The sequence below is a fragment of the Microsporum canis genome, genomic scaffold, assembly GCF_000151145.1.
Source record: "Microsporum canis CBS 113480 supercont1.4 genomic scaffold, whole genome shotgun sequence".
Classification (NCBI taxonomy): domain Eukaryota; kingdom Fungi; phylum Ascomycota; class Eurotiomycetes; order Onygenales; family Arthrodermataceae; genus Microsporum; species Microsporum canis.
The window spans coordinates 1,304,101-1,324,663 of NW_003299166.1; the positions used below are offsets into that span (position 1 = coordinate 1,304,101).

Sequence of the window (20,563 nt, forward strand, 5' to 3'; positions counted from 1 at the left end):
CTATCAGGTTTTCTTGACTCAAATCATCTATAAAGGTTCTACATCTCAGCTACCGTCTTTACACATCAACCAAGCTCTTGATTTCTCTACCATATCACATTATCACTCCGTGGAAAGATATCACCATGGATAAACCCTTTGGCAAGTAGGTAGTGTCTTGTGATCTATTCTAGCGGCCAAACTTGTTAACTTTAGTATAGGTTCATCCGGTCGAAACTATTTACCTTCCACATTGGACCCGAAAAGGTTCCTTTCGTGGTAAATTCCGAGGCCATAGCGAAACAATCTTCTGCTCTCGGTGCTCTGGTCAATAGCAACATGATGGAGGCTCACTCCAGGACTGTAGCATGGCCAGATGTGGACGAAGATACCTTTGTTCGGTTCTGTGAATTCTGCTATTTGGACGACTATTCTCCGCCTAGTTGTGCGTGTGATATCAAGCAGCCGGTTGAAACTGGTGAGACTGAAGCTTCGCCGGCTGCTGCCCTAATGATACCAAAGCCAGAGCCAGAACTAGAGATAGCTTTGTCTAGTACTGGTAGATCAAAGAAGGGGAAAAAAAAGTCTGGCTCTCAGAAAGCCCCGCCTCTTGATGATTGGACACAGTTTTTTGAAGAGGAGAAAATGTCCGATAATCTCCCGAGAGACGAAGACTACCCGTTTCCTGAAATGAAAGGAAAGGAGCTCGACAATCTCCTGAGAGACAAGGACTACCCGCTCCCCGAAAGATGCTCACGGTTCACCGAACAATTCAAACCTTTCTCCAATGTCACTGAAGATCAAGACTTTAGCCCCGTTTTCCTTGGGCATGCTCGACTATACGTGATAGCGGACAAATACTGCATCGAGACCTTGAAAGATCTAGTGCTGTACAAGCTCTACACGACGCTAAAGGGCTTTACCCTCTTCAAGAAACGGATTGGAGACCTCATCAAGCTGATCAGATTTATATACCACGACGGCAACACACGGGGACAGACCAAGGTGCTAGATCCCCTGAGGAAGTTGGTGACACTCTACGCAGCAACTAAGCTCAACGACATCGCTTTAGATGCGCTGTTTCTTGAAATCCTCGAGGATGGAGGCGAATTCGTTGTTGATTTCTGGAAGCTGAATTGGCAAAAGCGAGCCCGGCTGCCCTGGGCTGGCTTGTAGTTGACCCTGGTTTTATCACCATGGGTTCCGGGAAGAGTCGTGGGATTCACAGCAGATAACCCACCACACCGGCCATCTTACATCATTTAGCAGTTTCCATATATGCATCTAGAAGCCAAGTGAGGAGAAACCGCATAAAAGGGATGCATACCAAGAGTCTTCCGGTCCAATGGTCTATGACCAACGCCTAAGCAGCCTATAAAGAACCCTGTACAATGTATGCAACGGCCGGTAATCACGCTATGAACAGGGAGACACATCCAACGGTAGTATCCCTTAGTCACGGCACCCCCAGAATAAATAAATTAAAACGGAATCATCTTCTTAAAACTGTTTTCCTGTTTCTTCTTGGTTTGTTGACTTGTTATAGAAATAAAAAAAGGCTTTCGTCATAGGCAGGGATGGAAGAGAAGGCGGAGAAAAAAGCCTGACTCGTGATTGGTTGCTTTTCTCGTCCTTTCTGCCAGGATTACATAAGCTTATTTTTTCGACTTTCTCAACTTCTTCGACTTCGACTTTCTTCTTGCTAACGAGCTGACAAGTTGATATCTTCGTCTTCCACGTCGTTTGACAGAGAAAAGGGTCATCGAGAGCATCGAGAGTGGAAGAGGACCTCGCTTGGGCCCTGTCTGTGTTTTTTTTTCCGCGGTAAATAACCTTCCAAGGCTGACGCACTAGCCTCATCTCACGTCTCGCCCTCGCAGGACTTCAGCTGCAGCCAGCGAAACACGCCCTCCCTTTTTTTTTAAAGACAAGGAAAAAGAGATAGTGAAACTTATCACATCGACTCTATCACGCTGTTCACTCAAGTACGACCTGATCTTGAAACCTTCCAGGCAGGGCTTCCTCCTCCCTCTCGACCATGACATGACATGCCCAGCGTGCGATGTGGAGGAGATCCAACACCACCACGACCACCACGACCACTACTATTACTACTACCACTACGGAGACGGTCACCGCTATCAGGATGCCGTGGAATCTCCGAGGTAGCTCGAAGGATAATACTACAAAGAAGCATGTGTCGCCCGCGCAGTCAGAGATCGAACTACCGCCTCGCCGGAGTGAGCATTCGACTCGATCGCGCCCTCGCTCCCCGCTGCCCAGTCTGTCAGAGACCCAGACCGTGGCTGGAGAACGTTCGTTGTCCACCCATGATTGCAACATTGGCAACAGACTTGATGTTGCCCGGGGGAAGGACCTGTCTCGTGCAGCAACCAAGAGAAACCGGTTTAGTCTGATGAAGTTCCGTCACGCTTCTGACCCTCAATTGTCGTCCAGTTACCAAAACTCGGAACCGCCGCCAGTGCCAAAGCTGGTTCCTCGTAGGTGTTACCAGTAATGTTCGGATGAAATGGGAATGGAGAATGCTGACTGACTTCCCTAGCCCCTACCATCATCACTACTTCGCCGACGAACCACAATCTGGAACAGCCGGCAAAGGGTCAGACTCCGGGCCAACCGCATAGCCAGCTGCCTTTTTCGCGGTCATCGCATAATCTCGTCTCTGATGTGGAAGCAGCATCTCGAAGTTCGAGTCCGGGGCCCACGGGAAGGCCCAAGAAGGATCGGAGTGCCAGCTCCACACCGCCGGCCTCGTCCAATGCAAGATATTCACACATCTGCTTCGAAGAAGCCGGAAGACTGTCGACCGCCTCTCTCCGTAGCGGATACCGGGCCCATGCACACGCAGACTCGCAGTCAGGTCTGTCTACCGCTCGTCTATCGGAATCATCTCGCTCAGATGCCAGCTCTGGTGACAGATCGATGTATCATGGCCAGCCATCGAAGAAAGAACCCACCTCTGCGTCCTCCTCTATATTTCGATTCCCGCGTCTGAAGAAGAGCCGGGCGTCTCTCTTCCCCGTGCCTAAAATACCGCCTGCGGACGGCCAGCCGTACCACCGCCAGACTCAATCGAGTAAATCTGCAGAATTATATAGTGATTCTACCGTCCCATCGCCCTCCCAGTCGTCTTCTGGACGCCCAGCATCTACTGCCGGGTCTCCTAGACCTCCCCTTTTCCGTAAAGATTCCACCACTTCTGGTCGCTCAAAGTCATCTGTCTCTCCCGCTGCCACAGATCGTGCCAAACGCCGTGCCAGGTCGTCCACCCTGGGCTCCCTGCACCATATTCAGGATGACACGGATAACAACCTAACTCCTGAGGTCACTCCGCCGGCAGTCGGTGCCCCTCGTAAATCCTTCAGTGACCTCTTCAACATTCACACCCGTCTCAAGCACAGCCAGAGTGACTTTACTACGACTCCTCCTTTAGGAACTCCAACAGCCTCCACTCCTGTGGCTGGGACCAGCCCAATGACGCCCACAGCGTCTAAGGCCAACTCGTTCTCCCTTGCTCGTGAATTATCTTCCTATCCACCACGTTCTCCAGACGATACTCCTGCAACATATCTCTCCCGCCTCGAATCCAATGTCCACCGTGGCGCAATTGCGACTATCCTCTCCCAGTCTGCGGACGAATTCTATTCTGTTGCCCTACGCAAATATATGCGTGGGTTCTCGTTTTTTGGTGACCCTATGGACATGGCTATTCGTAAACTGCTTATGGAAGCCGAATTACCGAGAGAAACTCAGCACATTGATCGTATGATTCAGTCCTTTGCCAACCGTTACCACGAATGTAACCCGGGGATATTTGCGTCCACAGAACAAGCTTATTTTATCGCCTTCTCACTACTTATCTTACACACAGACGTGTTTAACAAGAACAACAAGCGCAAGATGCAACGTGCAGACTACGTCAAGAATACTCGCGGCGAAGGTGTGATGGATGAAATCCTGGAATGCTTCTATGACAATATCTGCTATACCCCCTTTATCCACGTTGAGGATGAAATCAACCTTAGCTCTCGTCTCTCTTCCCCCAAGGCTAGAAGCAACCTAATGACAAAAATGGCCAGCACCGACCATTTAATGAAATCATCTAGGGACCCAATAGACCCGTACGCGCTCATTCTCGAAGGAAAAGTATCCTCTCTACGACCTAACCTCAAGAATGTCATGGAACTCGACGAAGTCTACTCCTCGACCCCGGCAACAAACACACATCTACCCTCTCCTCCTTCTATAGCACAGCTAAATAATACGTTCGACAACCCGTGCAAACTTCAGATTGTCTCTGCTCGTTCGCGCCCAGACGCATTCTTAACTGAATCATCAATTGCTAACCCAGCAGAGTCCCAACCTGGACTAGTTGATATCCGTGTTGTCAAAGTCGGTCTTCTCTGGCGCAAAGATGCGAAGAAGAAGAAAGCTCTGTCACCCTGGCAAGAATGGGGTGCCGTTCTTACTGGCTCTCAACTTTATCTATTCCGTGACGTGCAGTGGGTAAAATCGCTGGTCTCGCAGTATGACGCAAAATATAAGCAGGACAGCCGTCCCCCAGCAGTGACATTTACCCCACCCCTCACAGCATTCAAGCCCGATACAATCATGTCTACCGCGGAGGCTGTAGCATTGCTTGACTCAGGTTATAAGAAGCACAAACATGCCTTCCTTCTCGTACGTAACGGTGGGTATGAGGAAGTGTTCCTTGCCAACTCGGATATTGAAATGGCAGATTGGGTAAACCTGATCAACTATGCTGCTACATATCGCACTAGTGGCATTCGAATGAGAGGATCCGAGAAAGGAAAACTGGCCAACGCAGACCCGCAGCATTCACAGGAAGCACATGCCGCTCGCCGCGCGCAGATATCAGCGCACATCAAAGAAGCGAATGAGAAATTGTTTGTTTCACAACGTCAGGTTGACTTGTTACTGCGAAATGCGAGACATCTGCAGCATCTTACGCCCATTCATACACGTACTAGAGGCCAGGTCATTCTTGCGGCAGGCCGAATGGCCGCCAAAGTCAAGTGGGCTCGGCTTGAGCTGGAACGGTTGAAGTGTCATAGGGGAATCTTAGCTAGGGATTTGGCAGAGGAAGAGGGCCGGGTTGGTGCAGGTGGCTGGAAAAAGGAAGTTGGACTTGCCCTTGGGCAAATGATGGATGGTGCTGGGGATGTTTTAGAGGTTACCACTTTACCGGGCGAAAAGGACAATGAGAGGGCATCGATATCAACTGCCACGGCGCCAAATGGAAGTATACTAGTCGGACCCGATGCAGCGCCTATTAGTAGAGAGAGCCATCGCCAATCGACCTCTTCTACAATAGCATCTAAGCAGACCAACTTTTCTACACCTAACCCCAACTCTGTGACGACGCCCCTCACAGACACAGATAGCACATCCAACGCAGCCACTCCAACACCAAGTGTCACAGATGATGATGAAGAACAACGTTTCCTCCGCGAAACGGGGATTCTCGCTTTGGATACCGTCCCCCTCTCAAGTCCGCCTAATTCCCCTGGCAAGGATGAAACCATCACCCCTATACCTAGCAACACTACAAACACCAGCACCGCCCAACCCTCCCCTCCACCATCTTCTGAACGTTCCAGGGTCCGCCGCAGCTTCCAGCGTACCCTTCGAGAAGCCCATCACAACGTTCCCCTTCACCGCACAAGCCGCAAAGGCCGAGACCGTGATTCCTCTTCCCACTCTTCCATTCACTCTACAGCTGCTGGCGCCGGTTCTAACAATAACAATAGCCCTGGAACCCCATCTACTCCCACAGCCAAATCTGATGAGCTAGGAACTCTTCCTCGTAAATCTCCAAGCTTCACTGTTCATGGCAAGAAGGCTTCTATCATCACATTTGGCTCTGAATGGCAGACTCTTTCGCCGGAGCAGAGACTAAAGCAGCGTAAACCGCAGTCTCACCAACAGCTGCAAACTCAGTCTCAAACAGACGCACCTAACGATGACGGCACTGAATCGGTCTTTGCATCTTCTATCGTCTCAACCCTCGGAGGTGACGGTGCAGACCAGGTAGGCTCGCAAATAGCTAGATCAACTAGCATTGCTTCTACTTCTGCACTTACCCTCCAGTCTACAGACACAGCGGTTACGGGCGTTGCATCTCGTTGCTCGCCAGCAATAAGCGACGTGACACATACCTCCGTCTCCGGCTCCGGCAATACCAGTGACCATCAAGTGTCTCATGACGATTCAAAACTCGTCGTAGCTTGAACACATACATACATAAATACCCTTTCCAACCTTCCGAACTTTACCTTCTCCTTCGACCTCGACCAATCTTTTTTTCTTTTTCTTTCCTTCCCCTTTGCATTTCCCATTTTTACCCCTCGTGAATTTTTCCTTTCCTTCTTTTCTCTTCCCCAGAAAGAAACGCATGATGGATGGCATAACGAAACGAATACCCGACTTTTTTCATCTTTGTGGAATATATAAAAGCGTTTCTTTCTTTTCTGTTTTATCCTTTCTCACTCACGCTGCGCGCTAAAACTTCTTCCTTCTCTTCCCTGCTTTTGCTCCCTCTATTCTATGGGCGCGATGTACGACGCTACGTCCCCCTCTTTTTCCTTCCGTTTTGTTTCACTATCATTATCAAATGTCGACGTACATCAACTATGCTGGTCATGCGTATGTACGACGCCTCACGTTCTCTTTTCAACTCTTCTTTTTTTTTCCCCCTATCTCTGTGGTAAAGAATGGCTGGATGGATGGTGGAATATGTTGCCGCTTTTGCTTTTTTCCACTTTATACATTGCTCTGCTTTTCTCTTTCTGTTTTCTATCCTTTTCCCCTCTTACCAGGTTATGTATAGAAATGGTATTAGCATTCACTTTGCAGCTGTGTAAATTGATAAATAAAAGCATAATATTCGAAGTAATTGGTTGTTCTTTGTTCCAGAATCTTTTACTTTCTATTATATAACTACGTATTTTCTCGTGTAAAGATATTGACGTTGAATGAAAGATCTCAGGATCATGAAGAGTATCTATCGACTTTCCTTGGTGTTATATAGAATCAATCTAGAGAATAGAACTACTGCCTTTGTGACTTTATAAGCGCATTCTCTTGCAGGTTATTAGCTATACAAGCATATCAGCAGTGCAGTAGCACATGCCACCACTGTGCATGATCTTATGGCCTTATAGTCCTATGGTATCATCCATATACAGCCATTACACCCGGGGCCTTGTCACCATACCTTCTTCGGGCATTGGTTATAGCGGTATGGGAGCATCTCTTATCCCGCGAAGCAACGTTTCTTCTCGGCGTTTAATGTACAGCGTCATTGCATTTGACCTGGTTCGGCGGATGGTTGGGTGTAGTTTAGGGATATCCGCATAGAATGTACTTTGAACCCGAAAGGCATGATCGTTCTATAACAGTCAGTATGATAAAAGATGTATTATCATGGGGAATAAATAAGCGTATTTTCAATAATAGGTGTCTCTAGAAGAGATATTAGGACTCCGTCAAACGTTCGTTCTGCCCGTGTGGCTAAAATACGGCGCCGCGCCATTATGGCGGCAGAGAGACGAGTTATTCTTTTGACACATCTTTGGGTGTCTCTGGCTTGGGCCGTGAGTGGCTCAGGTGACCCGGCTGTTTATTCTTTCTCTGGTGGAATTGCAAGTAGCCATATCTTCATGACTTAAATGCAAAAAGGTCCACCTTCTTTATCCGTTTAAGCCTTCCGTTTTATATTTACTCGGCATCACTTCCCTTAAAGGTCCTTGTCCGCTAAACGGTCTTCCATTTTTGATCTAATAACTGGAGAACGATATATTAATCCCCGGCAGTACAAATCTTGGCTTGATAGTGCTGAGGTCGAGTCTATGATGACATTAGCACGCCTTGCATAGATTTAATATAAAGAGAGTTCGCACAAAGAAACTCACACCATATAGCTCTGCTTCTTAACATATTTTTCGGCCGGAGGGATTTTAATGAAACAACATAGGCGTCCTATAATCCATAGATCCGAGCGGATACCTTAAGTCTGACAAGACGCAGAACATTCATCCTTCTTAAAATGACTAGAGCCTTCCTATCTGGTTGACGGGGTGAATATCAAATATTAGAGGAAAGAACCTCACCCGAAGGTCGAAAGGAAGAAAGTGGAGATAAAAACTAATAACTCTTGACGGTTCTGCGTTGGAGCATTTGGCATTAGCCTAAATCGGCGAAATCTCAACGTATACTATCCTTTATATCCACAGCTAAACATGGGGTTGAAGAGCTTGGTTGGTTTGCCGGAACGTCTTGACAATTACCATTCACCAGTCGAACCAAATGTCAAAGTGGAAAACTTCGGTGACCGTGGCTTTGGTCTCGCCACTACCGCGCAGATAAATGTCGGCGAGCACATTTTTCATGAGCGGGTCATGCTGCTACCAGAAACTGACAAGGATTTGCATCCATCAAAATACGACGCCTTGGTCCTAGAAAAACTGAAACAGATGCATATCGAATTCCAAGCCTTTTTCAAGTTACTTCCAAAAGCCGGAGATGATAATGAGCTGGATAGCCCAGGTGCAAAGTTTGACCGAGCGTGCGTCCCATGTCCGAGTTTGACTCGAGATGGAAAGATAATAAGAGCAGTGGCTCCATTAATCTCGCGGCTTAATATTCTTGCACACCAAATGCACACCAGATGGTAATTGGATTAAGGGGCAGGGGAGCCACCGAGCGGAAGTTTGTCTCAATAAGGGCAACAAAAATAATACCTAAGGGAGAGGAAGTGACTGTCCCTTATGATTTTATTCATATGGCCCCAGCGGTTAGAAGGCAGTACATGCTTAACCGGTTTGGATTTGTCTGTCGTTGCAATTCCTGCGACTTCCCTAGTCCAGCCATGGAGGAATGCTTCGCAAACATGCAGCAGGACCTTAGACTTATCTCAACACAATTCTTCTCCGTTATGGATCCGGCAGTATTCTTCCAAGCGGTTGAACGGTTATATATCCTGACGATAATCCTGTCCATCCGTGACTTCCGGACCGCACAAGTCCTTGAACAGGCTGCTCGGTTTGCGGCTTACCATTCTGACCGTGGCCGGGCACTAGCATTTCTGATGATGGCTAAAGCTCAATATAGCTTTGTTGAAGGAGCGAAAGGACCTCATGTGGCTTGGATATCTAAACATGAACATGACGTAAGTCTGATTCCAGGCTACGGGACAAAGGTAACGGGGCAATCCAAGGATACGGATGTCTATAAGATAGGTCCTATAGATAGAAAAGGCGTGGCTATCGCATGTATGGCCGGCATTAGGAAGGGCAGATACCTCCACTTGAGCTCTCTGCCAGACCGCCAGCAACCCCGCGCGAAGGACACTGAGAGCTCGTTAAAGCCAGAGGAATTGGAGTCCCTGATCAAAACCTTGGAGGAACAAAAGAAACTCCATGATTGAGAGAGGCTGAATCAACCATCAGCCAAAGGAGATGCTGCAAGTACAACGAATGGAGGCAGCAAGAAGAAGAAGAAGAAGAAGAAAAAGAAAAAGTTTTGTATGCAAAGTTGTGCTTAGTCAGCATCCTTATCGATTTGAAGCTTTCGACTTCGCGACTTTTTTTTCATCTTACAAGCTGAATAAAACAGAAAAAGACCGTCTACTTTGGCGATTATATTACTATCTAGTTTTAATTAACGAGTGTAGTTATAGCGTATAACTGTTACAGCCATTCTATCAGCTAGGGGTACCTAATTGGTTTACGTACGGCCATGGCTCATTCAAAGCGCAACACCTCGCTCCCGCATTTCACATCCTACGAACGCTCTCTCCTTCGCTCTACCTGGGGATCCCAGAGCACTCGACTCTCACGCGAATCCTTTCTCCCATTTTCCTCATGCCGTCTCTGTCTCCTACCAGCTCGTGAACCCGTCGTCGCCTGCGCCACGAACGGCGACCTCTTCTGCCGTGAATGCGCCGTCAATGACCTCCTTGCACAGCGAAAGGAGATTAAAAGACTAGAGAAGGAACGGGAAATTGCAAAACAGGAAAGAGATGAAGATCAAGAGCGGCTGGCAGCCGAGGCACGGGATAGAGAGCTCAAGGAGTTTGAGATGGTTAGTATGGGGCTGGAAGAGAAAAAGATGAAGAGGAAGCGAGAGCTAGAAGAGAATGGCGGTGGGAGGGATAAGGCTGAGAGGAACGGGGATGCGTCTATAGAAAGCATGGAGCTAAAAAAGAGGCGAAGAGAAGGATTTGAGTTGGATGAGGAGGGAATGCGAAAGATAGCAATGGAGGAACGAGAAAAGATGATGAAGAGGATTGAGAAGGAGAAGGTATATGTTGTTTGCACTTTTATTTACTTTGAGTGTACTGACGGAATACTAGGCGGAATCATCGAAATCTCAACTTCCATCATTCTGGGTACCATCATTAACACCTTCGGTTGCTGAGAATGGCGAGGATGTCAAACCGGCAAAGCTCAACCCGATATGTCCGGCGTCAACACCTGAGAACAAGCATGGGTACTCCTTGAAAGGGCTTGTGACGGTTCATTTCACAGAAGAGAAAGATGAAAAGGCAGGAGATATGGTTCGCATATGTCCAAGCTGCAAGAAGGCTCTTAGCAACGGACTTAAGGCTATGCGTGGGTCTTTCAACCACTCCAAATGGACACAACTAACTCATATTCTTAGTGGCCAAGCCCTGTGGACACGTTATCTGCAAACGATGCGTAGACCAATTCATGACTGCAGACAAAGGCGCAGACCCGCACTCTACTGATCCATCTGAGTCAGAACGGGTAGGAAAGGTGTTTTGCTATGTATGCGACGCGGATTTAACCAACAAAAGAGCAAGCAAGGAAGGAAAGAAGGATAAGGATAAAATACGGCCGGGCTTGGTCGAGATATCGTCTGAGGGGACCGGATTTGCCGGTGGTGGGAAGAATATGGCCTCCAAGTCGGGAACGGCTTTTCAGTGTTGATAGAGAATAAATAATACAGAAGCGGTCTTAAAAGTATCCGGTAATGCGGCTGGCCCGGAAAGTCGAAAAGACCATTCTTCGATTAGTTCATTCCCTCTGGTGGAAACTATCTAACTCACGTACAAGGCGCTGTTATCATATGGGGAATTACTATTTACTAGGAGTTCTTTGTAATATCTCTTAATTGCTACCATTCTGAATTACAGCTTGATAAAGTTCGGCTATTTTTAGTGCAATAATTTTATTGGCTGAGCTTAAATCATTTAAGGTAAGTCACGTGCTACAAGTATTTGTTGACGTTTTTTACTATATAAAAATGTGAAGATGGAGCTCTGATAAAGAACTTCCATATTATACCAGATTCCTGGACTAAGTTCTGTAACTGAAATAGAGTAATAAAAGATACTTGCATTAAATATAATCATTCCAGGTACTAATAGATGTGTGAGTTTTTCTCCTGAGTATATGGAGTATATCAGGCATCTATATCCCTTCAGCTCACTTGCGAAGAATATTTTTTACTCTTGGCCCAGTTATAATAATTTCAAGATATTCAAGTTTATTAATTTAACGTTTTTTAAAAAAGGCCTCATACTAGTAACTGACTCATTTAGGTAACATCATCTTTATGTACCAAATATAAAGTAGACAAGGAGGCTGTATTTAGTTGGGCTTAAAGATAAGTGCTAGTTAAATTTATAAAGATAAAGAGTAATATGGAAGCTGACTAGAAGTATAGATTATTCCAAACTAACTCATCGATAGACTAATGTCTAAACAGTGAATGGTTTTTATTGAGATTTGCATACTACAGACTGTTAAAGTGAGAGATGTGTTGTCTGTTATTAAAATAACCAGACACAACGTTAGCCTCTGTCCTCTACAGTGCAAACTATGTCCTAGTGAATAAATCTCTTAGCGCAGTATTGTCTGCAATTATGTGTTCCTCGCTACACTACTATATAAATTCCTTCTCTAGTTGATCTTGAGTAACTATCAACCATCGTCAACAACCAGGTCCGGCCCCAGAGCAAAAGTAAAAATGCCTGCACAGCATCGTAAGTTACCTCATATGCCTAAATATGCGTCCTCGCTAACTCTTCTAGCCTACCTGAAGCTCAAGCTGCCAGAGAACGCGCCGTTTGTGTTGAAACCCTCTCCAGGAAAGGGATGGGGCGTCTTTGCAACGAAAGACCTCAAGAAAGGAGAATTAATCTTGAGAGAGGATCCTCTCTTCGTTATCCGAAAGCCCATTGATAAGTCCATAGATTTGGCGGTCCTTGCAGGTTTTCAGAGACTGAAGCCGGCGGATAGACAGCAGTTCCTGTGCCTCCGCGAGAATAGTTCCAAAATATACACCAACATGACGGATGCCTTCTATGGCAACAATATGACAGTGTCAAGCGTCGTTAAGCTCAAGGACAGTGAGCATCCTGCCCGCGGCATGTTCATCCTCCAGCCGAGATTCAACCATTCGTGTGTCGCCAACTGCAAGGCTCCCTTTGACGGAAAGGAGTGCATCTCAACCTATGCAATCAGAGATGTAGCTGCTGGCGAAGAGCTCACCATCTGTTACGATGGTAGCCTCACATTCTATCCCGCGAAGGACCGCCACGACGCCCTGGGCTTTGTATGCGATTGTCCAGCGTGTCTGCCTGGGACTGGCTTTCAGAAGCTCAGCGAGGCTCGACGAACGCTCCTCCGGGGGCTCATGTACCTGCAGGACGGTGAAGATATAGACAGGAAAAAGCACAGCCCCGGGTCATCGATCATCATGGATCCGAAGCTGAAGAAGGCAGCCGAACAGTCCAGAATCACCCTCGCTAATAGGTTCATCTACCAGCTCCTGGTGCTGTTTCTCTTGGAGGAAGAAGGGATGCTGGATATCTACACCCTCAAGTCGCTCCGCCGCAGACTCGATAGGACCGTCAACCTCTTCCAGGAGGAGAGAAATGCACGAATCGCCAGGCTCGCCATGAGACGCAAGACCTGGCTGAGGAAGTTCCTGACGGCCTTTAAGCTGTACGGACAGGAAGACGGCGCCGATTTCTTCGCTTCGATGTATTTTGGAAAGAAAGGCGGCACGCACACTGTCTTTGTCTAGATGAGAAGACCCCATCTCAAGCCCATCCTGATCATCCAGTCCGTCCTGTCCATCTCAATCATCGAGTGAAGTCCTTTTTTGTAACTAAAATAAATCGATTGTGGCTTGAAGTTTGTGGCGTTTGGATTTTGTATCTTTTTTTTTCTTTTCCGGTTTCGATGAAGTCATGATCTTCCAAGGCCAGCAATCTCCAGACATCCAGCGATGAAATAACAAATACAGACACCTTTCAATTGACCGACTGACCGATTCTGTCGATGGCAAGATGCACGTCACTGTACAGCTCAGCCTACTCCTGTCTCTCGCTTCCTCGCTCCCCCTGGTCTCGGCTATCCCACAGCACGATGGCCAGGCATATACATTCCCCTCGACCGGCCGCAGTGCCACTGCAGACACAGATCCAGTGCTAGAGGTCCGACAGGGCGCATACAGACCGCCGTCAGCATGGACAAGGCTGCGGGACTCGATCGTTGAATCGGTGTGGGGGGTTCCGCAGCGTGGAAAGGACAGTGAGACGAAGACGGGGAAGCAGTCAGAGGCGGCGTCAAAGGCACCAGCGACGCTGCAGGCGAGATACGGAGAGGATGTGGTCCTTAGATTTACGATCAAGACCCAGGAGGAAATGAAGGCGCTGGTCGAGGCATCGAACATTCTATTTCTTGATGTCTGGGGCACGCATGATGACGGGGTAGATATTCGTCTCTCCAGGGATGTGGTATGCCCTTCTTTTTATCCCTTGCCTATTCGTAAGTAACATAAGTTGATACTGATAGCGTGTAGATTCCATCTCTCCTCGGGCTGCTTCCCCCGTCTCTACAGACCTCCCATGTCCCATTGATCCGCGATCTGGCGCAGGCTATATACGAGTCGTACCCGAAGAACAACCCATCCTCACCATCACATCCGGGAGCTACAACCCGCCGCTTCTCTCCGTCTGCCAGCACGCCGGAATCACAACCTCACGAAACCAAGAACATCTTCTTCCAGGACTACCAGCCCCTCTCAGTCCTTCTTCCATGGATGCGCCTGCTCGTGTCCATGTTCTCCTCCCACACCACCTTGATCAGCGTGGGCACGACAGCTGAGGGCCGCGATATACCTGCCCTCCGGGTCGGCGTACACCCGACAAACAACGCACAGCAAGCTCCCAGACGCCGAACAATCGTCATCAGCGGCGGTGCTCATGCCCGCGAATGGATCAGCGTCTCCACAGTCTCATACATTGCATACTCTTTCATAACAGGCTACGGGAAGTCCCGATCCATCACCAAACTACTAGAACAATTCGACTACGTCTTCATTCCCACCGTCAACCCAGACGGATACGTATATACCTTCTCTACCGACCGTCTGTGGCGCAAAAACCGACAATCGACTTCCCTCTCCTTCTGCCCCGGAATCGACCTCGACCGCTCCTGGGGATTCGAATGGGATGGTAACGCGACTCGTAGTAACCCCTGCTCGGAGAGCTATGCAGGCGAGGGGCCGTTTGAGGCCATCGAAGCCCGCGAAATCGCCGACTGGGCCCGCAAAGAAGTGACGGAGAACAACGTCCATTTTGCTGGGTTTGTAGATCTGCACTCCTACTCGCAGCAGATCCTGTATCCATACGGCCACTCGTGCGCCCATCTACCCGCCAACCTAGAAAACCTAGAAGAGCTAGGTGCAGGTCTAGCGAAGGCCATTCGTCGGTCGTCGCGAGAGATATATGACACTAAGGCTGCATGCAGAGGTATCGTGGCGTCCGGTGCTAGGGAAAAGGGCACCAATGAACCAGTTGCCTCGTATGCACTCGAAAGCACGGCCGGGAGTGCGCTGGACTGGTTCTACCACGACCTCGACGTACGGTTCTCATACCAGATCAAGCTGCGGGACCGAGGGAGCTATGGTTTCCTGCTACCGAGAGAACATATCGTCCCGACCGGCAAGGAGATCTACCACGCTGTTGTAGCTATGGGGAAGTTCTTGGTTAGCCCACATATCCTGGAGGAGGAAGTGGACGAACCCCATGCCGGAGAGCAGACACAGGACAACAGCTACGACGAGGATGGAGATAACTTATTCCGCGCCCAGGGAGGCGATCCTCAGGTGCGCTTTACTAGAAGGAATATTGGCGCGCATGATGACGATTCCGAATAGCTTCACTCTTCTCTTTCTACCTGATGTTTATATTTGGTGTATATTTGTGTATAAACTTTGGTTTCCTGGCCATCTACTTGGTTAATCTGATGTCTCTTCTCGTCTCTTCTCGTCTCTTCTCGTCTGATATCAAAATGTGGATCAGATAAGAATCCCAAGCTTTCTTCTGCTCCACTTTTTCCCTTTAACTTCTCGCCGCTTTGACCGCCACAGGGAAAAAAAGGTCGCTTCTTCACGTCCTGATCTCGATTCAACCGACATGAGAGAGCGGAAGAGGAGGAGGGAGAAAGCTGCTCTCCCGGCCAATGGGGTCGTTTCCATACCGCTGCCAACCATCTTACTCTTGTCGCGTGCGGGAAAAGCCACTTCTGCCCCTCATCTTTGCTTTTCTTCCGGCAGCATCGTCCTCCCCTGCCACGTTCTCCACACTGGCAGTTCCGCATGGCAGTGGCCGGCCAGCGGTTGCCGAGCAGGTTTTAGTGGCCTTATCTCGTGGTCCTTTCCGCCGCGAGCGAACCGCGTCTATCCAAGATGTGCGAGGAAGCGAAGATATTCTTAAAGACCGCACCGGCTCGTATTCAGCACAGCTGAATTTCTTCGACGTCCAAATAAAAAGGAATAAGAGGAGATAAAAAGGAATAACAGAAGTTGGCACACGCCTGACTCTGTTTCCGAAAGTCTGCATATTCCTTTTGGGAGAGGGGCACAAGCGTACCTTTTTCACTGTGACACCCGCGACGTCAACTTTGCACCCGCGGCAGAGGACGAACATGAAAATTTAGATTGGTCTCAATATAGGCTGAAAATATATCAACAATGCCGAGTCCAGCCTCAACGGAAGAACAGCTTCTGGCTGTTGACGGAGACACCAAGAGGCCGAGGTGGGCTATCGTTGAGAAGGCTGAAAGGTCACACCGTCGTGTACCGGGATTGAGAAAGATACCACTGCCCGCGCTGGCTATTATACTGTTCGTTGCATTTATTAATATATTGGTTTGGATTGCAGTCGGGATTGTGTTGGTAAGTTTGTACATTGATTCAAACAGGCTGCAAGGTGCTAACCGAGGACCAGGCATACCATCCGTAAGCTTGCCATCACCAGTACTATGCTCTCCGCTGGCTTACGGTGACTGACAAAGTCTGTTATGCATAGATTCCTTGCATCAACGGCTGCTCTTGCATATTCACTCGGTTTAAGACATGCTCTTGATGCAGACCATATATCCGTAAGCGGTCCATAACCCTTCTTGGTTATTCATTGGTATGCTAACGTTCTCTATAGGCTATTGATTTAATGACGCGGCGTCTCCTTGCAACTGGCCAGAAAGCAGTTACAGTAGGGACCTTCTTCTCCCTTGGTCACTCAACGTAAGTTATTTCTAAAAAGGTGTAACCATGAGCTAGTCGTCTAATATACCTAGTATTGTCATCGTCACCTCGATTGTGGTGGCAGCCACCGCAGCAGCAGTATCAGATAAGTTCGACAAATATGGCTCAATAGGTGGTATCATCGGGAGCTCCGTCAGCTCCGCATTCCTTATTCTGCTAGGAATCATGAATGGGTATATCTTGTATAAACTCATTCTACAGATGAAGAAAGTCCTCAATAACAGAGACGGGGGAGAAGAAATGTGGAAAATTGAGGGAGGAGGTATTCTATTCTCCATTCTCAAAGGGATGTTCAAGATAATCGACCGGTAAGTTAAATCTTGCACCAAGCATAGGCTCAATAGAAGGCACTGACAACCGAGCATTTAGACCTTGGAAAATGTACCCACTTGGAGTCTTGTTTGGACTGGGTTTCGACACATCTTCGGAAGTTGCTCTTCTTGGGATATCCTCCATCCAAGCATCAAAGGGAACAAGTATCTGGTTAATCATGATACTCCCCATTTTGTTCACGTGTATGATTCATTATCCTCAATGCACTTTTGGTATTCACTGCTAATCTGCTTCATAGCTGGTATGTGTCTGATCGACACTATCGACGGAGCTCTCATGCTCTCCCTATACGTTCAACCAGCAACACACTTTCTACGCTCAAAGTCGCAATCATCATCGTCAATTTCGGCGCCAATTGTAGCGGATGGGCCTCCATCACAGCCTTCCGCAGCTGAGGAGCCCATATCCCGTAATCCACGAGATCCGGTCGCCTTTCTGTATTACTCCATAGTTCTAACTTGTCTGACCGTTGTAGTTGCCATTGTGATTGGGATTATCCAGCTCCTGACTCTCCTGCTAAACGCCTTGCAACCACATGGAAAGTTCTGGGACGGCGTCCAGGTTGCTGGCGACTATTACGATGTCATTGGCGGCGCCATCTGCGGGCTTTTCATTATTTTTGGAGGCTTGAGCGTTCTCATTTATCCACGGTGGCGGCGGTGGGTAGGGAAGAAGAACAACCTCCCTAGAGATAGCACTGGCGATGGGGTCCAGATTGATGAAGAGAGTGGGATCAGTGGCCTGAACTACAATGCACCAAATGCGGGAAGCCCGTCCAATTTTAGGGCGGGTGAAGATCCTTTGAAAACCTCCAAAACTGGGACCGTTGTTGGTGCGGACCTTGCTTGAATGCTACCCATGCTAATGATTATCGATCATGGATCGGATACGATGCAAGATTCACTAGCCACAGTGATGGACATGACGATCAAGCATAGGCTTATGGAGCATTTTAAGTGTAATTATCGCACGGCCTACAACGTTGTAAGATAAGATATCCCATAAGAACCCAGGGAGAGGCCCAGTTATATAAGATTGAGATACGAGATGATATGCTGATCAATCGGAATTCTTATTTTCAACTCATATTGTTTCGTGTGTTATGCAGAAATACGGTTAGTATAATCATGTTTTATGAAAAGTGCAGAGAAATGTTATACTATTATATACATGTCCATTCTCGAGGGGCTGAGATGTATCAAACAAGGCTATTGCGTATATATATATATTTTAGATAAAATGCATAGTATTAACAGTTAAAATTAAGTTGTGAGTAAAGAAATGAAGTGAGAGTTCATGAAGCACTGCTTCAATATGTTTTGGGCATCAGAATTCAAAGATGAACCGCTTAGTTCCAGAATCTGCCGAAGGTCTTGCGCCAATGGTCGGTACCGAAGTACTTCTTCCAGAAATCATCAAAGTTGAAGTCATCGTTGGGGAATGGAGTGTGAGGGTGCTGAGGAACGGGGGCGGGAGCGGGAGCGGGCTGGCCTGGGGCTGGTTCTTGGGGTTCAGATGGCTCTTGAGGCTCAGATGGCTGTTGAGGCTTGGATGGCTGGGATGGCTTGGGTGGCTGGGATGGCTGGGATGGCTTCTTGCCGCCATTCTTTGCGTCGCCGTTGTTGATGAGGATGTTGGTACGGGTACCTGGGCCAGGGTTGGTGACAGAAGAGGTACCGAGTTGCTTCAGACGGTCGCAAACAGCGGAACCAGAGATACCCTCAAGAGCCATAATGTAGGCGCCAAGACCAGCGACGTGAGGAGAAGCCATGGAGGTACCAGACATAGACTGGGAACCGCCGCCCGGACGGGTAGAGACGATGTTGGAACCAGGAGCGAAGAGATCAACTATACCAAATTTAGCCATGATCAATTTTTAACTACATGATGTAGAAAAACTTACCAGCAGGACCCCAGTTGGAGAAAGAGGAGCGTTCGTCATTCTCAGCGGAGGCACCAACGGTGCAGACAGTGTCTTCGGAAGCAGGGGAGCTGGTGCGAGCATCCTGGTTATCGTTTCCGGCAGCAACAGCAAGGAACATGCCTTTCTGGACGGCCTGAGCGGCAGCACGGTTGAGGGCAGAGCTGGAGCCTCCACCAAGAGACATGTTTATGACAGCCTTATCGGTACCACCATTCTGGCTAGCATGCTGGGCACACCAGTTGATGCCAGCAATGATACCACTGGTAGGGCCGCTGCCATTGTTGTCCAAAACCTTGACTGCAACGACCTTGGCCTTCTTAGCAATACCAAAGGTCTTGCCGACCATGGTACCAGCAGTGTGAGTGCCGTGGCCGTTTCCATCCTTGTCGTAACCGTCCTCGATCATGTTGGTACCCCAGGAAGCACGGCCCTCGAAGTCTTCGTGGTGAATATCGACACCAGTGTCGACGCTATAGACAGTGATACCCTCACCAGCGGAGCTATCGTAGGTATAATCTTCGGTTCCGGGGCGTTGGCTGGAGATACGGGCAAGACCCCAAGATGGGACGTCATTTTGCGTAAGTTCTCCGTGGATAGTGATGGTAGTGTCAGGCTCTACAAACATGACCTGAAGCAGTATTAGGCTCTGGTGTGGAAATGGGAATGGCACTGGTCACAAACCTTGGGGTCATCGGAGATATCTTTAATGGTATCTTCGTCGAAAAGTCCGGCGTATCCCATCATGCTGCCGAAGCCATATTTGTGTCTCACTCCGGCATTATCGAGAAGGCCACGGCGGGTAACGTTGTGAGTATGGATGGACTGGACCCAGCTCTGATGGTGAGTGAAATCTTCTTCAGTGGTGCCATCCTTCATCACAACAATGTAGGAGTTGGGAATGGTCTTTGCATGACCCATAGAAAGAATGTGGCCAGCATTGGCCGCGGACACAGCCGCAAGAGAGATAGAAATGAATCTGAAAATACCCATTGTGAAAGAAAATAGAAAAGCAAAAGACTGAAAAAGAATGTAAAAGAATGTAAAGAGTGTGATACCAGGACACTGGTGTAAAGAGTGTAGATAGTTGGACCGTGGTTGTCGTTCAATTCGAGTGAGGAGGAAGAGGAAGAATTGACGATTTATATAGATATCATCCTCCTCCCTGAGCTCGAATATCGAACTCATACCATGTATGGCAATGCTAGTGGGTCTCAAGAAAACCCATGTAATAAAACCATCGCATCCTAACCCATTCGGAAAAATATCCTTGTGTATATATACGAATGCCCACACCTATAAGTGAGAGAATGGCGCGAGCGGACTTCACCAGGATTGGCATGCCCACAAAGGTAACGTGGATAGAGAGCTATAGGACAGGTTGCTAACCGCCGCCAAGGGGCAGGCATCTCAAGGGATAACGATGAGGTAAGATGGAGCCCATGGGTCCAGCATATGTATAAGTCAGGTCCCCGAAGCAATAATATTATTGCATGTACCAAACCTTCTATATTGGCAAGGTGATATAGACGGGACCACCGTGACTTGCAGGCGATTGGCTGCGGGTATATCCAGGTCAATTTCAGGGGGTAACGAGATTTATTATAGGCTACCAACGCCCTTTTCAAGCTGCAACAATAGTGAGCTTTCATTGGAATTCTCAGAGCTGAATCGGGGATACTGAAAATGGGATCATAATCTAAT

At 48.1% G+C, this 20,563-nt stretch overlaps 8 protein-coding genes across 8 annotated transcripts; 7 read left to right on the top strand and 1 right to left on the bottom strand.

Annotated features, from left to right (window-relative positions):
- Positions 1-125: 125 nt before the first annotated feature.
- On the top strand, positions 126-1,155 carry MCYG_04488 (conserved hypothetical protein; the record flags this gene model as incomplete). The annotated part of the gene is made up of 2 exons (XM_002846705.1): positions 126-145; positions 201-1,155. 2 exons carry the CDS (start codon positions 126-128, stop codon positions 1,153-1,155), a joined length of 975 nt encoding a protein of 324 aa, XP_002846751.1.
- An 886-nt stretch (positions 1,156-2,041) lies between these two features.
- MCYG_04489 (cytohesin-2) lies at positions 2,042-6,252 on the top strand (the record flags this gene model as incomplete). Its single annotated transcript, XM_002846706.1, has 2 exons — positions 2,042-2,480; positions 2,543-6,252. The coding sequence occupies 2 exons, from the start codon at positions 2,042-2,044 to the stop codon at positions 6,250-6,252; spliced, it is 4,149 nt and encodes a 1,382-aa protein (XP_002846752.1).
- A 2,009-nt stretch (positions 6,253-8,261) lies between these two features.
- Positions 8,262-9,448, top strand: MCYG_04490 (conserved hypothetical protein; the record flags this gene model as incomplete). Its single annotated transcript, XM_002846707.1, has 2 exons — positions 8,262-8,587; positions 8,713-9,448. 2 exons carry the CDS (start codon positions 8,262-8,264, stop codon positions 9,446-9,448), a joined length of 1,062 nt encoding a protein of 353 aa, XP_002846753.1.
- A 283-nt stretch (positions 9,449-9,731) lies between these two features.
- Positions 9,732-10,973, top strand: MCYG_04491 (conserved hypothetical protein; the record flags this gene model as incomplete). Its single annotated transcript, XM_002846708.1, has 3 exons — positions 9,732-10,323; positions 10,376-10,634; positions 10,684-10,973. 3 exons carry the CDS (start codon positions 9,760-9,762, stop codon positions 10,971-10,973), a joined length of 1,113 nt encoding a protein of 370 aa, XP_002846754.1.
- Positions 10,974-12,015: 1,042 nt separating this feature from the next.
- Positions 12,016-13,077, top strand: MCYG_04492 (uncharacterized protein; the record flags this gene model as incomplete). Its single annotated transcript, XM_002846709.1, has 2 exons — positions 12,016-12,031; positions 12,080-13,077. 2 exons carry the CDS (start codon positions 12,016-12,018, stop codon positions 13,075-13,077), a joined length of 1,014 nt encoding a protein of 337 aa, XP_002846755.1.
- Positions 13,078-13,342: 265 nt separating this feature from the next.
- MCYG_04493 (conserved hypothetical protein) lies at positions 13,343-15,216 on the top strand (the record flags this gene model as incomplete). Its single annotated transcript, XM_002846710.1, has 2 exons — positions 13,343-13,765; positions 13,858-15,216. The coding sequence occupies 2 exons, from the start codon at positions 13,343-13,345 to the stop codon at positions 15,214-15,216; spliced, it is 1,782 nt and encodes a 593-aa protein (XP_002846756.1).
- Positions 15,217-16,032: 816 nt separating this feature from the next.
- Positions 16,033-17,787, top strand: MCYG_04494 (high-affinity nickel transport protein; the record flags this gene model as incomplete). Its single annotated transcript, XM_002846711.1, has 5 exons — positions 16,033-16,299; positions 16,499-16,584; positions 16,638-16,913; positions 16,975-17,120; positions 17,177-17,787. 5 exons carry the CDS (start codon positions 16,033-16,035, stop codon positions 17,785-17,787), a joined length of 1,386 nt encoding a protein of 461 aa, XP_002846757.1.
- A 499-nt stretch (positions 17,788-18,286) lies between these two features.
- MCYG_04495 (alkaline proteinase) lies at positions 18,287-19,852 on the bottom strand (the record flags this gene model as incomplete). Its single annotated transcript, XM_002846712.1, has 3 exons — positions 18,287-18,786; positions 18,842-19,490; positions 19,544-19,852. 3 exons carry the CDS (start codon positions 19,850-19,852, stop codon positions 18,287-18,289), a joined length of 1,458 nt encoding a protein of 485 aa, XP_002846758.1.
- Positions 19,853-20,563: the final 711 nt, after the last annotated feature.